This window comes from Canis lupus, chromosome 11 (assembly GCF_011100685.1).
Source record: "Canis lupus familiaris isolate Mischka breed German Shepherd chromosome 11, alternate assembly UU_Cfam_GSD_1.0, whole genome shotgun sequence".
In the NCBI taxonomy this organism is placed as follows: domain Eukaryota; kingdom Metazoa; phylum Chordata; class Mammalia; order Carnivora; family Canidae; genus Canis; species Canis lupus.
In genome coordinates this window covers 38779551-38799910 of record NC_049232.1, presented here as the reverse complement: position 1 = coordinate 38799910, position 20360 = coordinate 38779551, and the positions used below count along the sequence as shown (strand labels likewise).

Genomic DNA, 20360 nt, shown 5'->3' with positions numbered 1-20360 from the left:
GGTTGCTTTTTGAAGTCTTTCTTTTTTAATGTAAGCATTTATAAATATAAATTTTGCTCTGACCACTGTGTTCTCTGCTTCCCCTATTTTCACTTATCTCAGGTATTTTCCAATATTCCAATATTTGTGAATTTTCCTGCTTTTCTCCTTAAATAACATTTGAAAAAACATCTTGCTCAGTTTTTGTATAGGTCTTTCTGCTTGGGCACTCCTTCCCTGATTAGCTGGGTGTGCTCTGAGCCTAAGGATCAGCCTGCAATGAAAACTTAGGCTATGCTCAGGTCTTTTCTGAGTATATATCTTGCCTGGGCCTGCATGTAGCTTTCTCAATTTCCCTGTCCATATATCTGCTTCCTAATGTCTTAATTTCCTAAGGCATCTCATTCCCAAGTTCTCAGGGCCTTTGATGGCCTTTTTAATATCCTTATCTGTAATCTCTTGCCCCAGATGTCTACAGGTCTGTAGTCCCCCTACAACTTTCAGAAGCAGTGGCTGCCTTTCTTCCCCCCAGCTTGAGATCTTAGTTGAGACAGACTATTCATTCAGGTAGTTCCCTGACATGGATTGAAGAGGGGAAATGGACTGCCGATGCCTCTATGCCAAGACTGTGCCATCTGGGGAGAGGGTGGGAAAGCATGAGTGAAAGTGCCACAAAATTTCCTACTTTTTAAAAGGTGGATTTTTATGTGGGTGTTTGCTTTGTCGTTGTAAGCTTTTACTCCTATAGGATTAGTTCAGCCAATTTCTGGTTGTTCTTTGATGTTTCCGTAGGGGAATGGGAACTTAGGGCTACCTAGTCTGTCATTTTACTGATGTCACTGCCCCTTGACCACAGTGGAAATTACTCACTGCTGATTTAAGTGCCCATTGACATACTAACACTGCCCTTCACAGGTCACCAGTAACTGTCTGTCACTCAAGTTCCCCTGGGTACTGGCTAATGTTTACTTTTCCTTGCTTGTTTTTTCTGATACATTTTGATACCTCCGATCCTTCCTTCTTTCTGGAAACTCCTTTGTTACCTTCTGTGAATATACTTTCTTTTTCTACTCATTAGGTTATCTTTTCCCCCCTCCTGTTTCTGCAGATTAATTAGTGCTCCTGAAGGTTCTAACCTGTGCCTTTCTTTATCTCATGCTTTCCCCCTCCTTGAGTTATACTACCCTTTTAAGTGCCAGGTCTACATCCAACAGCTTATTGAAAATATCTAAACAGACTAAACATGTTCAAAAGAATTTCTTAATTAATTCTCTTATTTCTGCATCCCTAATTGTTGAGTCCATTTATAAATGTATCATCTTAGCTTCCTCCTCATCTGTGATAACCAAGCACCACTGAAGCCATGCCATTGCCTTCATTTATATCAGCACCATTTCTCTGTTACGTTAGGTTTCTTTCTCTAGTCTTTCAGTTCTAGTTCTTTCTCTAGTTTTAGTTCAGTACTATACTGCTGAATATATACTCTTAAAAGTGTGAGTTCTCTCCCCCTCCAAACAAGGTGGCATTCATAATAAAATCCAAATTTCTCATAGAGCATACAAGACTCCTCATGATCTAGCACCTGTTTTCATGCAAACATTCTGGGGCTGCTTTCAGTTTCATTCCTTCACACATGCTTTTATGGAACATAGTTGCCACCCAAGACAGGTGCCTCATAAACGTATGTTGGGTTAAAAAAAGAAAGTTGAATTATTACATGAAGCCAGGTTGTTAGAGCTGAGAAAGTGGTCTTAGTTCTACTTAGACTAAAATCAGCATGGTTTCCATAGACTTCAAAGAGGTAGGAACATGAAAGACAGATATCTGCATGACACTGTTCCAAAAGGATTTTCTTGTAAGAAATAATTACCATTTTCATTCTCACAAGAGTGGAATGTGGAGGTGTAGAGGGCATCCATAATTTGAAGCACATTTCAGCACTGTCACCAATAGGAAAATAACAATAGGATTGTGAGATCAAGCAGTACCCTATAATTTGTAATGCCCCAAGTCTTGATACTCTTTAAAGGGTGGCAGTTGGACCAGTAACATTGGTATCACCTTAAAGCTTATAGAAATTCAGCATGGATGACTATAGATAAACATTGTGAGAAACTTCAAAAAGAGATAGAAAGTATAAGAAAGTGCCAGATAGAAGTGAAAGAGCTGAAAGACACAGTAACTGAAACTTATAAAAATACTAGAGGGATTCAACAACAAACTACATGAAGCAGAAGGTTCTGTCACCTCAAAAATAGGGCTCATCCAATTTTAGAGGAACTCATCCAATCAGAGAAAAAAAGGATGAAATAACTGAAGATAGCTTGCAGGATTTACAGGACAGCAACAAATGGACCAACATTTGCATTATAGAGGTCTCAGAAGGAGCAGAGAGAAAAAGGAACAAAAAACTTATTTTAAGAAACAATAGCTAAAAACCTCCCTAATCTGGAGAAGGAAACAGATAATCAGATTCAGGAAACTGAGAAAATGCCAAAGATGAATCCAAAGAGACCCATACCAAAACACATTATAATTAACATGTCAAAAGTTAGAGATAAGGAGAAAATATTAAAAGCAGTAAGAAAAAACCCCAACAACCTGCTACATACAAGGGAACCCTGATAAGACTATCAGCAGATTTTTCTTTGCAAAAACATTGAATATACTGTGTCATTGTCTTCTCACCTGCAACTTTAGCTAGTCACCAACTAAGCTGGAAAACTTCCAACTAGGAATACTCTACCTGGCAAAGTTGTTATTCAGAAGTGAAGGAGAGAGTTTTTTTAGACAGGCAAAAGCTAAAGAATTCACTATCAATTAACAATTAACCAGCCTTAAAACAAATGTTAGGGGAAAGCAGCAGCACCAGATCCAAGATGATGGCCAGCAGGAGGCTGATGAAGGAGCTTGAAGAAATCTGCAAATGTGGAATGAAAAACTTCTGTAACATCAGGTTGATGAAGCTAATTTATTGACTTGGCCAGGGCTTATTGTTCCTGACAACCCTCCGTATGATAAGGGGGCCTTCAGAATTGAAATCAACTTTCCAGCAGAGTACCCATTCAAACCACTGAAGATCACATTTAATTTTTTTAATTTTTATTTATTTATGATAGTCACAGAGAGAGAGAGAGAGAGAGGCAGAGACACAGGCAGAGGGAGAAGCAGGCTCCATGCACCGGGAGCCTGATGTGGGATTCGATCCCGGGTCTCCAGGATCGCGCCCTGGGCCAAAGGCAGGCGCCAAACCGCTGCGCCACCCAGGGATCCCCCGAAGATCACATTTAAAACAAAGATCTATCACCCGAATATCGATGAAAAGGGGCAGGTCTGTCTGCCAGTAATTAGTGCTGAAAACTGGAAACCAGCAACCCTAACCGACCAGGTAATCCAGTCCCTCATAGCACCGGAGCACCCACTTTGGGCTGGCCTAGCTGAAGAATAAAAAATTAGGACCATAAAAAATTCTGTAAGAACACTGAAGAGTTTACAAAGAAATACAGGGAGAAGCAACCTGTGGACTAAACTGCCACCACTCCAGCGACCGTGAGCGTAGACCCCAAGCAGTGCATTCAGACACCCGGCAAAGCAGGACTCTGGAAAATTGACATGTGCTGCCGCCTGGCATTTGCTTGTGTCAGTTACTAACTTTCTACAGTTTTCTTAATCAAAAGTCGTCTAGGTAACCTGTAAAGAAAGGATTAAAAATTTAAGATGTACTAAAAAAAAACCAAAAACAAAACAAAAACAAAACCACAAACAAATGTTAAAAGAGGATATGTTAATTATATTTGAATTAGAAAATAAAAACATCTTCAGTAGCAAAAGAAATCTCACAAGATGATGTTCAATTTTAAAGACATGAAAGAATCTTATGTAAAAAAATATGAACAAAAAATATTAAAGGGTCAGCTTTAAACTAAAAGGGCACTAATTAGTAACTAGGAAACATGAAAGAATAAGCTCATTGGCAAAGCTAAATATATGGAAATAACTCTAACTTTGATAATGGAATGGAATCAAACTTAAGTTGATTAAGTTGATTTCAATTTAGAATAGATTGTTATAGATAGAAGTTGTTATATGATATGTACACCTTATGGTAACCACAAAGCAAGAGCCTATGGTGGATACACAAAAGATAAAGGAATTTAAGCATATCATCAAAGTCATCAAACCAGAAAGGAAGAAGAGATAGGAACTATAAAAAAGTAGTAAGTATACACCTATCAATAATTATGTTAAGTGTAAATCAATTATAAATGCTCTAATCAAAAGACTTAGGGTGACTGAATAGATTAAAAACAAAACAAAACACTACCAAGGCCCATCTAAATGCTTCCTGTAAGAGCCTCATTTCAGATGTAAAGACATACGCTGAAAGTGAAGGGATGGAAAAGATAATACATGTAAATGGAAAGCAAAAGAAAGCAGGGGTAGCTATACTTGTATCAGACAACATACATTTAAGTCTTAAAGACTATAAAAAGTGACAAAGATTAATATTACATAATGATAAAGAGGTCAATCCAACAAGAGGATATGTCATTTGTAAATACTTATACCCCCAAATAGGAGTACCTAAATATTTAAAGCAAATAGTAACAGATCTAAAGGGAGAAATTGACAGTAATACAGTTAATAATAGTAGGGGAAATAGTAAAGTCCCCTATACCAACCCACTTACATTAATGGATAGATAATCCAGACAGAAAATCAATAATGAAACATTGACTTTAAACATGTTAGACCAAATGGACTTAATAAGTATGTGTGTGTGTGTACACACATTCTTCTGAAGTACCCATGAAACATTCTCTAGGATAGATCATATACTAGACCATGAAACAAATTTTAAGAAGGCTACAATTAAATCAAGCACCTTTTCTGACTACAGTGGAATTAAATTAGAAAGTAATTATAAGAAGAAAACTGGAAAATTCACAAATATGTGAAGATTAAACAGTGTGCTTTTGAATAACCAAGGGGTCAAAGAAGAAATTAAAAGAATAAATACTTTTAATGGATGTAGCAGTTTTAAGAGGAAATTTCATAGCAACATAAGCCAACCTCAAGAACCAAAAATCTCAGACAACCTAACTTTACAGTTAACAGAAAAAGAACAAGGGAAGCCCGCAGTTAGCAGGTTGAAGGAAATAACAATGAGCAGAGCAGAAATGGAAAAAATTAATACAAGAGTTGGTTCTTTGAAAAAAATAAAACTGACAAAACTTTAGCTAGAGTCACCAAAAAACAAAGGACTCAAATCAGAAATGAAACCTGTTACAATTGATAACACAAAAAATATAAAGGATCATAAGAGTCTACTATTATTATAGAACTTCAACAAATTGACAATCTAGAAGAAATAAATTTCTAGAAACCAAGACTGATTCATGAAAAAAAGAGAAAAAGCCTGAACAGATTGATTACTAGTAAGGAGACTGAACTAATAATCAAAACCTCCCAATAAGGAAAAGTCCAGGACCAAATAGCTTCATTGGTGAATTCTATCAGACATTCAAAGGAAAATTAATAACAGTCCTCTTCAAACACTTACTAAAAGCATAAGAAAAGGGAATGCTTCCAAACTCATTTTACGAGACCAATACTAATACCAGAAAAGGATACAAGAAAGGAAAATTCAAGGCCAATAGCTCTGTTGAATATAGATGCCAAAATTTTCAACAAGATATTAGTAAATCAAATTCAGCAGTACACTGAAAAGATGATGCCCCACAATCAACTGGGATTTATTCCAAGGATGTAAGTATGGTTCAACATCCACAAATGAATCAGTGAGATACACTATATTGATACACTATATTAACAGAATAAAGGATCAAAATCATATGATCATCTCAATAGAAGCAGAAAAAGTATCTGACAAAATTCAACTTCCCATTTATGATAAAAAGTCTCAACAAAGTGGGCAGAGAAGGGAGAAACACCTGGGCTATAGAGGCTCTTTGTCCTGACTTATCCACAAGGAGTCTGGCTCATGTTCCCTAACAGCAAACCAATGGCTTTGCTACTCTTTTAACTTACTCAGAGTCACAATACAGCAGCGTCTCTTCCCAGGGGGCTTGCCAGATTTGCACCTTTATGAGGACCTGCTGTGTGTCTTGTTTACAAGGCACTCTTGATTTGGAGGTGGTGGAGCAGGAGGATCCTGAGCTCATCTCCTCCCATGGACACATGGGGATTACAACTGCATTTATGCAACTAACTCTGAAAACAACCTGAAGACTGCTCCCACAGCTAGTCATAGAGAGAAGGGCACATCAAAAAGGGTAGGATGGATGATCAGTACCCAAACTCCTAGGGTGACTAACCACAAATGGGGAGGCTATCACAAGCATGGAGAAGTGAGGGGGATCAGACCAGCACTGGAAAGACAAGTTTTCCTTTGAAAATCATCAGGGCTTAGCTCCAGGAGAGCAGGAGGGTGACAGGAAACTGAGCCCCTGTCTTTAAAGAGCCAGCATGCTAAATAATGGCCTAAGACACAGCACAGAAGCAGCAGTTTGAAAAGCACCTGAAGATTTGTTGACTAATCCTAGAACGTGTGCTGGAAGGGTAGGGAATTGCAGGAGATTTAACTGGGAACAAAAGTGCTTGTGGGCACCATTTTTCTTGACATCTTCTAACTGGATGTTTGGGGTCTCCAGCTAACATCCTCTTTACCTTGCTAGCACCAAATGCCCCCACCTTAGCATTCTTCTGCACACCCAACCCACTTGCCAAGACAGGTGTCCTTCTAAAGAGCTTCTGCCCTATTTCACCTGGCAGAGGCAGGGACTGATGCAACTCTAAAGTGAGTTCTATCCTGGAGGAGGGTGGATAGACTACACCAGTGTAGTTTGTGCAGCTGGGGCTCTTAGCTGGTTGCATAGGGAGAAAGCCCGGTCCTGTGGTGTGCCTGTAGCTGTGGCTAAATGCAAAGAGCCAGGCTGAGCATCAGCCCCAGCCACCAGCATGGTCACAGTGACTGCAGCTGAACAGCTTTAATCCTGCCCAGTGGGCTCACATCAGGCAAAGCAGATCATTGTAGATGGCTGACCTGAAGGCCAGTCCTACCCACCAACATGCCCAAAACAATCACAGCTCAGCCACAAGGAGAGGGTGCACACAGCCCCCACAGAGGGGACACACCTGGAATAACTGGTTCTGGTTAGCTGGGGGAATAGTCTTATAGGGCACCACAGTATCTCTTTTATAGAACACCACTACTCTCAAGACCAGGAGATGTAGGTGACCTACCTAATACACAGAAATAAACACAGAGTTAGATAAAATGAGAAGATTATGTGCTAAATGAAAGAACAAGACAAAACCACAGACAAAAAGCTAAATGAAACAGAAATGGGCAGCCCTGGTGGCCCAGTGGTTTAGCGCTGCCTTCGGCCCAGGGTGTGATCCTGGAGACTCGGGATCAAGTCCCACGTTGGGCTCCCTGCATGGAGCCTGCTTCTCCCTCTGCCTGTGTCTCTGCCCTTCTCTCTCTGTGTCTGTCATGAATAAATAAATAAAATCTTAAAAAAAAAAGAAACAGAGATAAGCAATATGTCTGATAAAGATACTTATTAGACATGAGAAAACAGATGAGCTTAGTGGGAATTTCAACAGAGACAGAAAATATAAAAAGAATCCTCAATCACTGAAATGAAAAATACACTAAAGAGAATCAATAGATTAGAATGGTCCAGAGATCTGGAAGAAAGGGTAATGGAAGCAACCAAGCTGAAGAGCAAAAATTATATTTATATATATAAAAGAATAGGTTAAGGATATGAAGAGAGGACAGAAAACTTCCTACACAGCCAGATCTAGGAAGCAGAGAGATCTCCAAATAGGATGAGCCTAAGAAGTTTCACACCCAAGATATGCAATAATTAAAATGGCCAAGATTAGAGAATCTTAAAAGCAGTAAGAGAAAAGCAAACTATTACATACAAGGGAAATCTTATAAGGCTATCAGATGATCTTTTAGCAGAAACTTCATATATTCAAAGTGCTGAAAGGAAAAAATCCACATCAAAGAATACTTGGCAAAGTTATTGTTAAGAATTGAAGGAGAGAAAAATAGTTTTCCAGGCAAAATGTACAAGAGTTCATCACCACTAAGCCAGCCTTACAAGAATTATTTATTTATTTATTTATTTATTTATTTATTTATTTATTTATTTATTTATGATAGTCACAAAGAGAGAGGCAGAGACACAGGCAGAGGGAGAAGCAGGCTCCATGCACCGGGAGCCCGACGTGGGTTTCGATCCCGGGTCCCCAGGATCGCGCCCGGGGCCAAAGGCAGGCGCTAAACCACTGCACCACTCAGGGATCCCCTACAAGAAATATTAAAGAGAATTTTTTAAGTGGGAATAAGGGGTCATACTAGAAAAAAAACTTCACTGGTAAAAATGAACAGATAGTAAAGGTAATAGATAATTACTTAAAAAGCCAGTGTGGAGGTTAAAACAGAAAAGGACAAAATTATAAGTACAAAAATTAGTCAAGGGCTACCCAAAATAAGAAGAGGTAAAATATGACATACATAAAATGTAGAGGAGGAGTAAAGATTTAGTGTTTAGGCTGTGTTTGACCTTAAGTGATCATCAAATTAATAAAGACTACTCTACACCGAGGATGTTATATATGAATTCAATGGTAACTACAAATTAAAAATCTATAATATATATACAAAAATAAAGAGAAAGGAATCTAAGTATAACACTGAAGAAAGCCATCAAATTATAAAGAAAGAGAGCAGAGATGAAGGGAACAGGAAAGAGAAAAACAAAATGGTAGGAAGTACATACCTATCAATAATCACATGTAAAGGGACCAAATGCTCCAATCAAAAGATATAGTGTGATTGAATGGATTGAAAAAAAGTTCCATCTATATGTTGCCTATAAGAGACTCCCTTCAGACCAAAAAACATGGACTGAAAGTGAAGGAATGGAAAAATATATATCAGACAAAATGACTAAAATAAAGAGTGTAGCCAGAGACAAATAAGGGCATCACATAATGATAAAAGGATCAATCCAACAAGAAGATGTGACAATTGTAAATATCTATTCACCCAATATAGGAGCACCTGAATATACAAAGCAAATATTAACAGACATAACAAGAGAAATTGACAGTAATATAATAATAAATAGTAGGGCTCTTTAATACTGCATTACATCAATGGATAGATCATCCAGACCAAAAATCAACAAGGAAACAATGGCTTTGAATGACACATTAGACCAGATGGACCTAACAGATATACAGAACATTCCATTCAAAAACAGAATACACATTCCTTTCAAGTGCACATGGAACATTCTCTGGGACAGATCACATGTTAGGCCACAAAACAAGTCTCAATAAATTTAAAAAGATTAAAATCATATCAAATATCTTTGCCAACCAGAATGGTATGAAGCTAGAAATCGGTATGATAAAAAACCAGAAAAAACACAAACACATCAAGGCTAGACAACATGTTACTAAACATCTAATAGGTCAATGAATAAAGAGAAAAATCAAACGATACATGGAGGTGTATGAAAATGGAAACACAATAGTCCAAAATCTTTGGGACACAGTAAATGCAGTTGTAAGAGGGAAGTTTATAGCAATACTAGCCTATCATAAGAAACAAGAAAAATCTCAATTTAACCTTATACCTCAGGAAACTGGGCTTTGATCTTTTTCTAAAGTTAATAGAGATAAGAATATAATAAACATTGGAGTGGAAATAAGTGGAAACTAATAAAAAAAAAGCAAAACATCTCAACCCCCCCAAACCTAAAAAATCCCCCAAGAGCTGGTTCTTTGAAAAGATAAATGAAATTGATAAACTTTTACTCAGACTCATCAAGAAATAAAAGGACTCAAAATTAGAAACAAAAAAGGAGAAACAACCACTGACACCACCAAAATGCAAAGAATTATAGAGAATACTATGAAAAAGTAGATGCCAACAAATTGGACAACCTAGAAGAAATAAATGGGTAAATTCCCCAAAACATACTGTCTTCCAAAACTGAAACAGGAAGAAATAGAAAATTTGAACAGACTAATTAATAGTAATGAAATTGATCCCCAAAACATACTGTCTTCCAAAACTGAAGCAGAAAGAAATAGAAAATTTGAACAGACCAATTACTAGTAATGAAATTGAATTTGGTAATCAAAAATTCCCCCCCCAAAATTTTCCAGGACCAGAAGGCTTCATAGATGAATTCTACCAAACTTTTAAAGAAGAATTAGTACCTATTCTTCTCATATTATTCCAAAAAATAGAAAGGAAAGCTTCCAAATTTATTTTACAAGGCCAGCATTACTCTGATACCAAAAATAGACAAAAGACACTACAAAAAAAGAAAACTGTAGGCGAACATTCCTGGGAAACATAGATGCAAAAATCCTCAAAATATTAGCAAATTGAATTTAAAACTGTATTAAAAAAGGATCATTCACTATACTCCAGAGGAATTTATTTCAAAGATGCAAGGGTAGTTCAATATTTGCAAATCACCTATGTGATACATCACATTAAAAAGAGGAAGAATAAAAACCATATGATAATCTCAATAGATACAGGAAAAACATTTCATAAAATACAACATCCATGCATGATAAAAGTTTTCAAAGTGCGTTTAGAAGGAATATATGGAACATAGTTCAACATATTAAAGGCTATGTATGAAAAACCCAGTTATCATCATACTCAATGGTAAAAAAATGAAGGCTTTCCCTCTAAGATAAGGAAAAGACAAAAAGTCCACTTTCACCACTTTTATTCAACATAGTATTGGAAGTTCTGGCTATAAGCAATCAGAGAAGAGAAAGAAATAAAATTGGTAAAGAAAAAATAAAACTCTCTATTCACAGATGACATATAATGCTGTATGTAGAAAACCACAAAGACTCCACCAAAAACTCTTAGAATAAATTCAGTAAAGTTGTAGGATATAAAATGAATACTCAGAAATTGGCTGCATTTCTATACACTGTTAATAAAGTAGGAGAAAGAAAAATTAAGAAAACAATAACATTTACAACTTCACCAAAAAAACACCTTGGAATAAATTTAAGGAAGTGAAAGATCTGTACTCTAAAAACTATGATATTGATCAAAGAAATTGAAGATGACATGAACAATTTGAAAGGTATACCATGCTCATAGATTGTAAGAATATTGTTAAAATATCCATACCACCCAAAGCAATCTCCTTATTAAATGCAATCCCTATCAAAATATCAATAGCATTTTTCACAAAACTAGAATATTCCTAAAATTTGTATGGAACCAAAAAAGATCTTGAATATTCAAAGAATACCCAAATCTTAAAAAACAAAAACACACACACACACAAAAATACCCCAAAGAATACCCAAATCTTGAGAGAGAAGAACAAAGCTGGAGGTATTACAATTCCTGATTTCAAGATATGCTACAAAGCTATAATAATCAAAACAATAATCAAAACAGCACTGGCACAAAAACAGACACAAAGATCAGTGGAACAGATAGATTGGAAAGTTTACCACATCTATATAGGTTAATTTACAGAAAGGATGTAATAATATACAACGAGGGAAAGATAGTCTTTTCAATAAATGGTGCTGGAAAAAGTGGACAGCTACGTGAAAAGATTGAAACTGGGCCACTTTCTTATACATAAAAATAAATTCAAAAGGGATTAAAGGCCTAAATTTGAGACTTGAAACTATAAGACTCTTTAAAGAAAACATAGGCAGTAATCTCTTGGACTTCAGCCTTAGGAATGTATTTATGACTAGGTGTCCTTATTCAAAGAAAGGAAAGTAAAAATAAACTACTGAGATTACATCAAAGTAAAAAAGCTTTGTACAGCCGAGGAAACCATCAACAAAATAAAAAGGCAACCTAGTGAATGGAGAAAATATTTGCAAATAATATATCCAATAAGGGTTTATATCCAAAATAACTTATACAATTCAATACATACACACAAAACACATGAAAAAATGGCAGAGAAGCTGAACAGACATTTTGCCAAAGAAGGCATACAGATGCCAACAGACATATGAAAAGATGTTCAACATCATTAATCAGGGACATGCAAATTAAAACCATAATGAGATATCACCTCACACTGGTCAGAATGACTAGTATGAAAAAAGTAAGAAATAACAAGTGTTGGCAAAGATGTGGAGAAAAGGGAGCCCTTGTGCACTGCTGGTGAGAATGTAAATTAGTCTAACTCTTGTAGAAAACAGTATAGGAGATATAAAAAAATTAAAAATAGAAATGCCATATGATCCAGTAATTGCACTACTAGGTATTTACCCAAAGATCAAGAAAACACAAATTCAAAAAGATATATGCACCTCTATATTTATTGCAACATTATTTATGGTAGCTAAAATATGGAGTTAACTCAAGTGTCCACTGATTGATGAATGGATAAAGAAGGTGTGGTATATATCTATACAATGAAATATTACTCAGCCATAAAAAACAACAAAATCTTGCCATTTGCAACAACACAGCCAGACCTAGAGGATATTATGCTAAGTGAAATAAGTGAGAGAAAGACAAATACCATATGATTCAACTTAAATGTGGAATCTAAAAAACAAAACAAAAACCAGACACTTAAATACAGAGAACAAACTATTGGTTGCTTGAGGGGAGGTGAGTGGAATGATGGGCAAAATAGTGAAGGGGATTAAGAAGTACAAACTTTCACTTGTAAAATATAAAAATCATGGACATGAAAAGTTAATCATAAAGAAATATAGTAAATAATACTGTAATGTATGGTGACAGCTGGTAACTATACTTATTGTGGTGAGACTGAGTCATGTATAAAATTGTGGAATCACTATGTTGTACACTTGAAACTCATATAACATTGTGTGTCTTCTATACTTCAATAATAAAAAATAAAGTAGCAAAAAATAGTGGGCATAGAGGGAATGTACCTCAACATAATAAATAATTCCTATGACAAGCCCCTAGGAAACATCATACTCAACGGCGAAGAGCTGAATGCCTTTCCTCCAAGATCAGAAACAAGGCAAGAATGCCCAGTTTTGCCACTTTTATTCAACATAGCATAGGAAGTCCTAGTCAGAGTAACTAGTCAAGAGAAAGAAATAAAAGGCATCCAAATTAGAAGGGAAGAAGTAAAACTGTCACTATGTGCCGATGACATTTTGTATAGAAAATGCTAATGAGCACCAAAAACCTGTTAGAACTAATAAACCAAAGTTATAGGACACACAATCAATACAAAAAGTCTGTTGTATTTCTAGACTAATAATAAACTATAAGAGAAATTAAAGCAATTCTATTTATAATTGTATCAGAAAGAACAAAATATCTAGGAATAAATTTGTTTTATAAACTGAAAACTATGACATTAGTGAAAGAAATTGAGGATTATGCAAGTAGATATTCTGTGTTCATGGATTGGATGAATCAATATTGTTAAAATGTTCACACTACTCAGCAATCTACAGATTAAATGCAATCCCTGTAAAAACTCCAATGGTGTTTTTCACAGAAATAGAAAAATCAATCTTAAAATTGGTATATAACTGCAAGAGATCCCAAATAGCCAAAACAATTGCCAAAAGCTGGAGGTATTATGTACCCTGCTTACAAACTATTAAAAAATTATAGTAATCAAAACAGAGTGGTTTGGCATAAAACTAGACACACAGTTGGAACAGAATAGAGAGCCCAGAATCAGACCCATGCATATATGATTAATTAATTTATGACAAAGGAGCCAAAAATATACAATGGGGAAAGGACAATCTCTTCAATAAATTGTGCTGGGAAAACTGGACAGCCATATGCAAAACAATGAAATTGGCCTACTCTTAAACCATACACAAAATTTAACTCAAAATAGATTAAGGACTTGAACATAATTCTTGAAATCCTAGAAATCAAAGAAAACATAGGCAGTAAGCTCTTGGACATCTTTCTTGGCAATTACATTTTGAATCTGACATGAAAAGCATATGGCAAATCATATTTGGGCTAATATCTAAAATACGAAAAGAACTTTTGCATCTCAATTTCAGAAAACCAAACAATGCAATTTTAAAAAGGCACAGGATCTGAATAGACATTTTCCTCAAGAAGATATACAGATGGCCAACAGGTACATGAAAATGTGCTCAAGACCACCAGGCATCAGTGAAATGCAAATCAAAACCGCAAGGAGATATTACCTCGTACCTATTAGAATAGCTAGTACCAAAAAAAGAAGAAATAACACGTGTTGGTGAGGATGTGGCAAAAAGGGAACCCTTGTGCACTATTGGTGAGCATGTAAAGTGATGCAGCCACTATAAAAAACAGTATGTAGGTTCCTCAAAAATTAAAAATTGAACTACTCTATTAGCCAGCAATTCCATCTCTGAGTATTTACCCAAAAAAATGAAAACACTAACTTCAAAGGATATATGCATCTCCATGTTCATTGCAGCATTATTTTCAAGAGTCAAGATATGGAAACAACCTAAGTATCCATCAGTGGATGAATGTATAAAACGTGGTACATACACACACAAAGGAATATCATTTATCCATAAAAAGGAATGACATCTTGCCATTATTGATAACATGTGTAGACCTTGAAGGCATAAAAGTCAAATAAAGCAGACAAGGACAAGTACTGTGTGATTTCATATGTGGAATCTAAGCAATGACTCCTCCTCCTGGTTAAAGAGGTGGGGGCTGGGGATTGGTGAAATATGTGGAGGGGGTCAAAGGGTAAAAACTTCCAGTTATAAAATAAATATGTCATGGAGATGTAATATATAGTATGGTGACTACAGGTAATAATACCGTATTAACTATTTTAAAGTTAAGAGTCGATCTTAAAATCTTATCACAAGAAAAAATTTATTTCTAATTATGCATAGTAACAGATGTTAATTAGGCTTGTTGTGGGGAATCATTTTGCAGATGTCAAATTATATGTTGTACACCTGAAATTAATATAATGGGTATATGTCAATTATACCTCAATAAAAAAAAATTCATTATCCAAAGCTCTGCTCAAGTCCTGCCATGTCAGATTTTGCATTTTTAACAACATGATTCACATTAAAGCATGAGACATACTTGCCTAGAGGGTTATAGAAGAAAGGAGATAAGAGTGTTATTTGAGGGGAAGGAAGGGAGAAGGACCTTTTTTTTTTTCTCTTTTAGAAAAAGTAATCACTGAGAAATGATCAGCGTGCACAATGTATGTCCCCTTTAGTGACCTCAGTGGTACAACATAGAAACATCTCCCGTGTGTAGCCAGATCTGTTCCCAATTGTAATTTCACAAACTGTCAGTAAGCCTTGAGGGCCTAGAAGCAAAGCTGCCTTGGGCTGAATGAAAGCTAGCAGAAGTGGGCTTTTCCAGGTAAGGGAAAGATGATATCCCCCAGGCATCAGAGCAAAAAGCAGCTCATGCCTCTTTGATTATGAAGCACATACATTAGGTCACTGGAAATAAAGGCGGGGGGAGGGGGGTGGGGGTCGGTGAAGGTGCCAAAAAGGAGCTGGCTGTTGATTGGCCAGCTTTGAGCATTATATCCCCAGACTCACCTGAGACACAAATGGCTTATGGATTGCAAGTGAATTCTGTGGCCAGAGTTCCTCCAAATAACATTTAATCTTCATTAGAGATGGCCACAGTATATTAACCTAACGGGAAAGTTCCAAGTGATTGTTTTCCAAAGAACATACCTCAGGGTGGGGACAGAGGAACGTGAGTGCAGTAATGTGTGGATAGCCAGTTCCAACAAGTTTCGAGTTGCTAGCTGCCCAAAACATCCAGTCACATTAGTTCATATGGTCACACAAAGAATTAAGAGCCTTGTGGTGGTTTTGGGCTGTCCCAGCAGGCCAAGCTTAATGGCATGTTTCAGACACCAATCACACACTCTGCCTGACTGATCAGAATGATCAGCCTACCAATCAGTGCCAGCCTCTGACAAACAAGAGTTGCTACCATATAGCTGGTGGGCTGGGTACTAGCTGGTCATCAGCCCTGGCAGGCAGCTCATAGATGCTGAGTAGGTCCCCAGTAGGTTTTGAACACAGACTTTGAAAGGAATGGAGCATACACAATTATGTCATTTCCCCTAAGCACCACATTGAATTTTTTTTTTTTAAGTGACAACAACATTCTAAAACAGAGAAGTGGTCAGATGAGTAATAAAACTTCTCTTTGTCTAAATAGAGGGTCTATGTATGGGCACTGGGGAAAGCCTAGACCTCTAATTGCAATGTAGATTCCTACCTGGTGCTACCTGGCCCAGAAATGACATGAGAACAACGGGAAGATGCTTCAGTGCCTCCCATCCCTCTGACGCTGCTTTGTCGTGGCATAGTGTCTGTCATTGCTCAGGTTTGCTCTTCCCAGGGAGAATCTTCAGTTTGTGTTAATTCTTAAAATCACAACTAAACAAAATTTCCTTTCCAAATGGAGAGAGTCCTATATACCAAAGAGGCTCCCTCCCTACTGGGGTCTAAGGAGCCCCCATTTCTGCTGTGTATTGAGCTAACCTGGGACTTTTTTGGCTGTCCTCTGGTTGAGAATTGAGAAAGGATTTGGTGGTTTCAAAGTGATCTAGCTAGGTTTCAACTCTTCTTGACTTGGAATAGTGGTTTCTCTCCTCTGGCTGCACACCAGAATCTTCTGTGTAGTTTCTAAAACTTGCCCATGCCCTGATCCCACCCCTGAGCAACTGACTTAGAATCTCAGGGAGGTGCAGCCTTGACATTGGCCTTTTAAAGAAGTTTCTCCAGTGATTCTAATTGTGTAGCCCAGTTGAGAACCCCTCACTCAGCCCCCAAATGGATCTCATCAGAGCTTTAAATCATCAACCATAGGACAGCCAGTGAGAAGAAGTGGCCTTACAGAAAATGAGTCTGAAGAAGGGGTTGTTGAGGATTTGCTGATGATCTGAAAAAGGGATGAGCTTGGGAGGAAGGAAATCAATAGGGAAAGTATAATGGCTGTGGGAGGTAGGTTTGTCTTAGAGAATGATCAGAAACTCTAAGCTTTGGGATGAATACTGGACAGGTGAGTTGATTGACAGATGGGATGTGAAGCATGTGAGATCACAGAGGATTTGGCAGTGGTGGCATTTTACTTCCTACTGCGGCAGGGTCTGTACCTTTAGATTTACCTTTCAAATAAAATCCACTCACCTGGCCCCAGCTGGAGAAGGCCCACTCTACACAGAGCTGTTGGTTACAGGCCTGGGTGTCTACTGGCCGTTTGGCGAGTTGTGTACACAGATCATTGGACACAGGGGTGGAGATCCCAGAGGCTTTTAGCTTCTGGCAGGTCACCCGGCGGGTCTGGACACCTCCCCCACAGCTCCGGGTACAGGCAGACCAGGAGGTCACCATCCACCTGGGGAGAGGAAGAAGAATCAGGGCAGGTGCAAAGGTTCAGGCATACACTCTCAGAAAAAAGAACCTGTGCATCCCCTTGTTCTCACCACACAGGTACTAATTCTGGGGCATGGCCCTTTTCATGGTATACATGGAGTGGAAGGCTGAAAATGGTCCCCCAAAAGATCTACATCAGATCCCCAGAACCTAAGAATGTTACCGTATTTGGACAAATGATCTTTGCTGATATAATTAAGGATTCTGAGATAAGATTATTCTACATTATCTGCCTTCACAAATGTCCTTGTAAGAGAAAGAGAAATTGGAAAAGAGGAGGGGACAGTGTGACCACAGAGGCAGAGGCTAGATTAACATGGCTGCAAGTTGAGGGATGCCTGGAACCAACAGAAGTTGCAGGGTTTGAGAAAGTTGCAAGGGGTGCAGCCCTGCTGACATCATGATTTTGGACTTCCAGCCTTCAAAACTGTGAGAAAATAAATTATCTATTCTTTTCAGCCACCATGTTTGTGGTAATTTGTAATGGTGGCCACAGGAAAAAAATACTCTTTGGAAATTGACTGCACAGGTGCATCTTGAAAAAGCAGTCTGAAGAGGGCCAAGTTCCCTCCGGCTCTGTGGAGCAGTGTCCCACCTCCATGAGTCACAGTGCACAGGTCTGATGCCTCCTAGAGGGCTGCATATGTGGAAAATGTCGTTCTCAGGATGTTAGGTTCCAACTACAAATTTGGATGCTCAGAAGTGAGACTGACCAAGGCTGTGCAAATGGCTTTTCTCATAAAGCCAGGCTGGAACTGGGGAAACACTCCTAAATCCTTGGTCCAGATACAAACCCGGAGGAGTTCCCTGTGCATATCTGCACTGTGGGCTAGTTCTCAAAGAGAAGGGGAAAGGGGGACAGTTTGGGGGAGATAGAAGAGCTTTAGGGCTTTCCAGACATTTTATGCAATCTAGGGAAAAAGATAATTCTTGGGTTTTAATACTTGAGACAAGGTTGATCTAAATGAAATGATTGAATGGCCAGCTGGGTCAAAGCAGGACTTCTCAGACTATTCAGAGACAACCAGGGTGACACCTGTTTGTGTTCAGATAAGGCTGCTGAGGTGCCTGAGAAGCCTGGCAGGGACACACCAGTCAAAGATGAACCTGTGGCCACTTCCCGGTCCAGGAGCACCACATCTGGCTCTTGGGAGAGACAAGTAGCAGAGCCAGGGAGCGAATTCCTTTTGGATCTGGATCTGTGACTTATTTAGTTTGGTGGAACTTCCCTGCTGCATTTGCCCTGGAGAGAGATGACTGCATGCAGATCTCCAACCCACAGGAGCAGAGCCACTTAGGAAGCAGGCATGAGGTGTTACAAAGCTCCTGGGGGCACTGAAATCCAAGCAGACATGGCCATTATTTCATTTGCAGAAGTAAATGAGGCTGATTGACTCTGACCATCACCACGGCAAATCAAAAAGTCCTTGGCATGTCCAAGACTTCGTCTTCATTTCAAATAGCTTGGCGAGGGCAGTCTTCCAGCCCCATATATCCCCGGTGAATGTCAGGCCTGCATTTCAATCAACTTTTATTTCCAAATATACATTTCAGCAATTTTTCAGGAGCTGGGGTGGGGGGTTTGAGAAAGGAGAGGTATGGCTATGTTACAGTTCAGGAAGGGTATAAAAGGACATTAATCATTCCCATGGAAACCTTCCCGTCAGCAAGTCAAACTGCTGATATTAATGAGCGTGTTTCATATTTCATTGAGTCTCTCCTGGTTTCAGCTGCTCCTTATGACTCAGCTGGCAAAACACAAAGCGGTTGCCTAAGTAGTGTAGGAAAGTCCCACGGATGGGTAGGAAGGGGGCACTGCAAGGCCCAGCCAAGTCCCCCCAGGCTCTGGATGCCATACCGGTGCCAACTCTAAGTCCATCCATTATCCCTTTAGCTACTGTCTGCAAAGTGGGGGTAGGGTGCTCTATGGGACACCCGGCTTCTCAAAGCTACAAGAGGCAGACACGGCGGTGGGTGTCACTCTGGGGCCAGAGGCAGAGAATGCATATCCAACATGGAGGCAACTATGGAAAATGAAGATTTATTTTGACTTTAGCAGGATGCAACCCTTTGAAGAAAAAAATTGGACAAGACTTCCTCACCTCAACCAGAGTACCGATTAGCACAATTTTTGAAGTTAGAAGAAAGAGGAGGGACTGGGGTAGAGGCCAGGAACCCCTATCCCCTCAGGACCTCAACTACAAACACAGTTGTCATCTCACAAACAAATCAGAGAGCAAGCTTCTTACTGCAGGATGCGAGCTAGGGCTGGCCAGGGCCTGGGATGCCCCTGCTCCCTGAACAGAACCTCTCAGGCACTTGGGATGCCCCGGGGAAGCCCTTAGCCTGAGTGGTGAGGACAAAAACTGCCCAGGGAGGAGAGCCATTCTGAGGGGTATCTTCTGTAGGGTGGAGAGACCTGACAAGTCTGTGCCTAGAAAAAAGTGCCTTGGATGGCAGGCCCCCTTGCTGGCACAACATGTCTCTTCCTGTGCAGTGCTGGACCAAGGCTAGCCACTGACTTGGCTAAAGGTTGGGGCCAACTTTGGGGCCCAGCTTTGGGGAGGCCTAAGCCAGCATCTGCTACACTCACCGAGAAGGGCAGTCTCTCCGGTTGCAGGCGATGGGCTGCACAGCAGGGCGCACCTTCCCTGCGCAGTGAGTGGGGTTGACCTCTGTGCTGTTCAGGAGACACCTCAGGCGGGGCTGCTGAATGCCCCTGTTACCACAGGAGGCCGAGCAGGTTGCCAGTCTGTCCACAGACCACCAGTAATCTGTCATAGAAGGAGAATCAGAGGTGAAAAGAAGATTGCATTATTGCCTATGTTCTGTGGGCATGAGGAGCTCTTATGAATGAGACTCTGTCCTTGAGTGGGCTTCATTCCCAGCTTAGGCAGGCAAGTGGTATGGTGTCC

At 39.0% G+C, this 20360-nt stretch overlaps 1 protein-coding gene and 1 pseudogene across 1 annotated transcript in view; one reads left to right on the top strand and one right to left on the bottom strand.

The window, feature by feature from the left end:
- Window positions 1-20360, bottom strand: part of ADAMTSL1 (ADAMTS like 1) — a 380207-nt gene that overhangs the window by 12661 nt on the left and 347186 nt on the right. The window contains 2 exon segments of the mRNA XM_038552482.1: window positions 17200-17407; window positions 20039-20219. Coding sequence (XP_038408410.1) covers window positions 17200-17407; window positions 20039-20219 — 389 coding nt within the window.
- On the top strand, window positions 1199-3696 carry LOC102156079 (annotated as a pseudogene).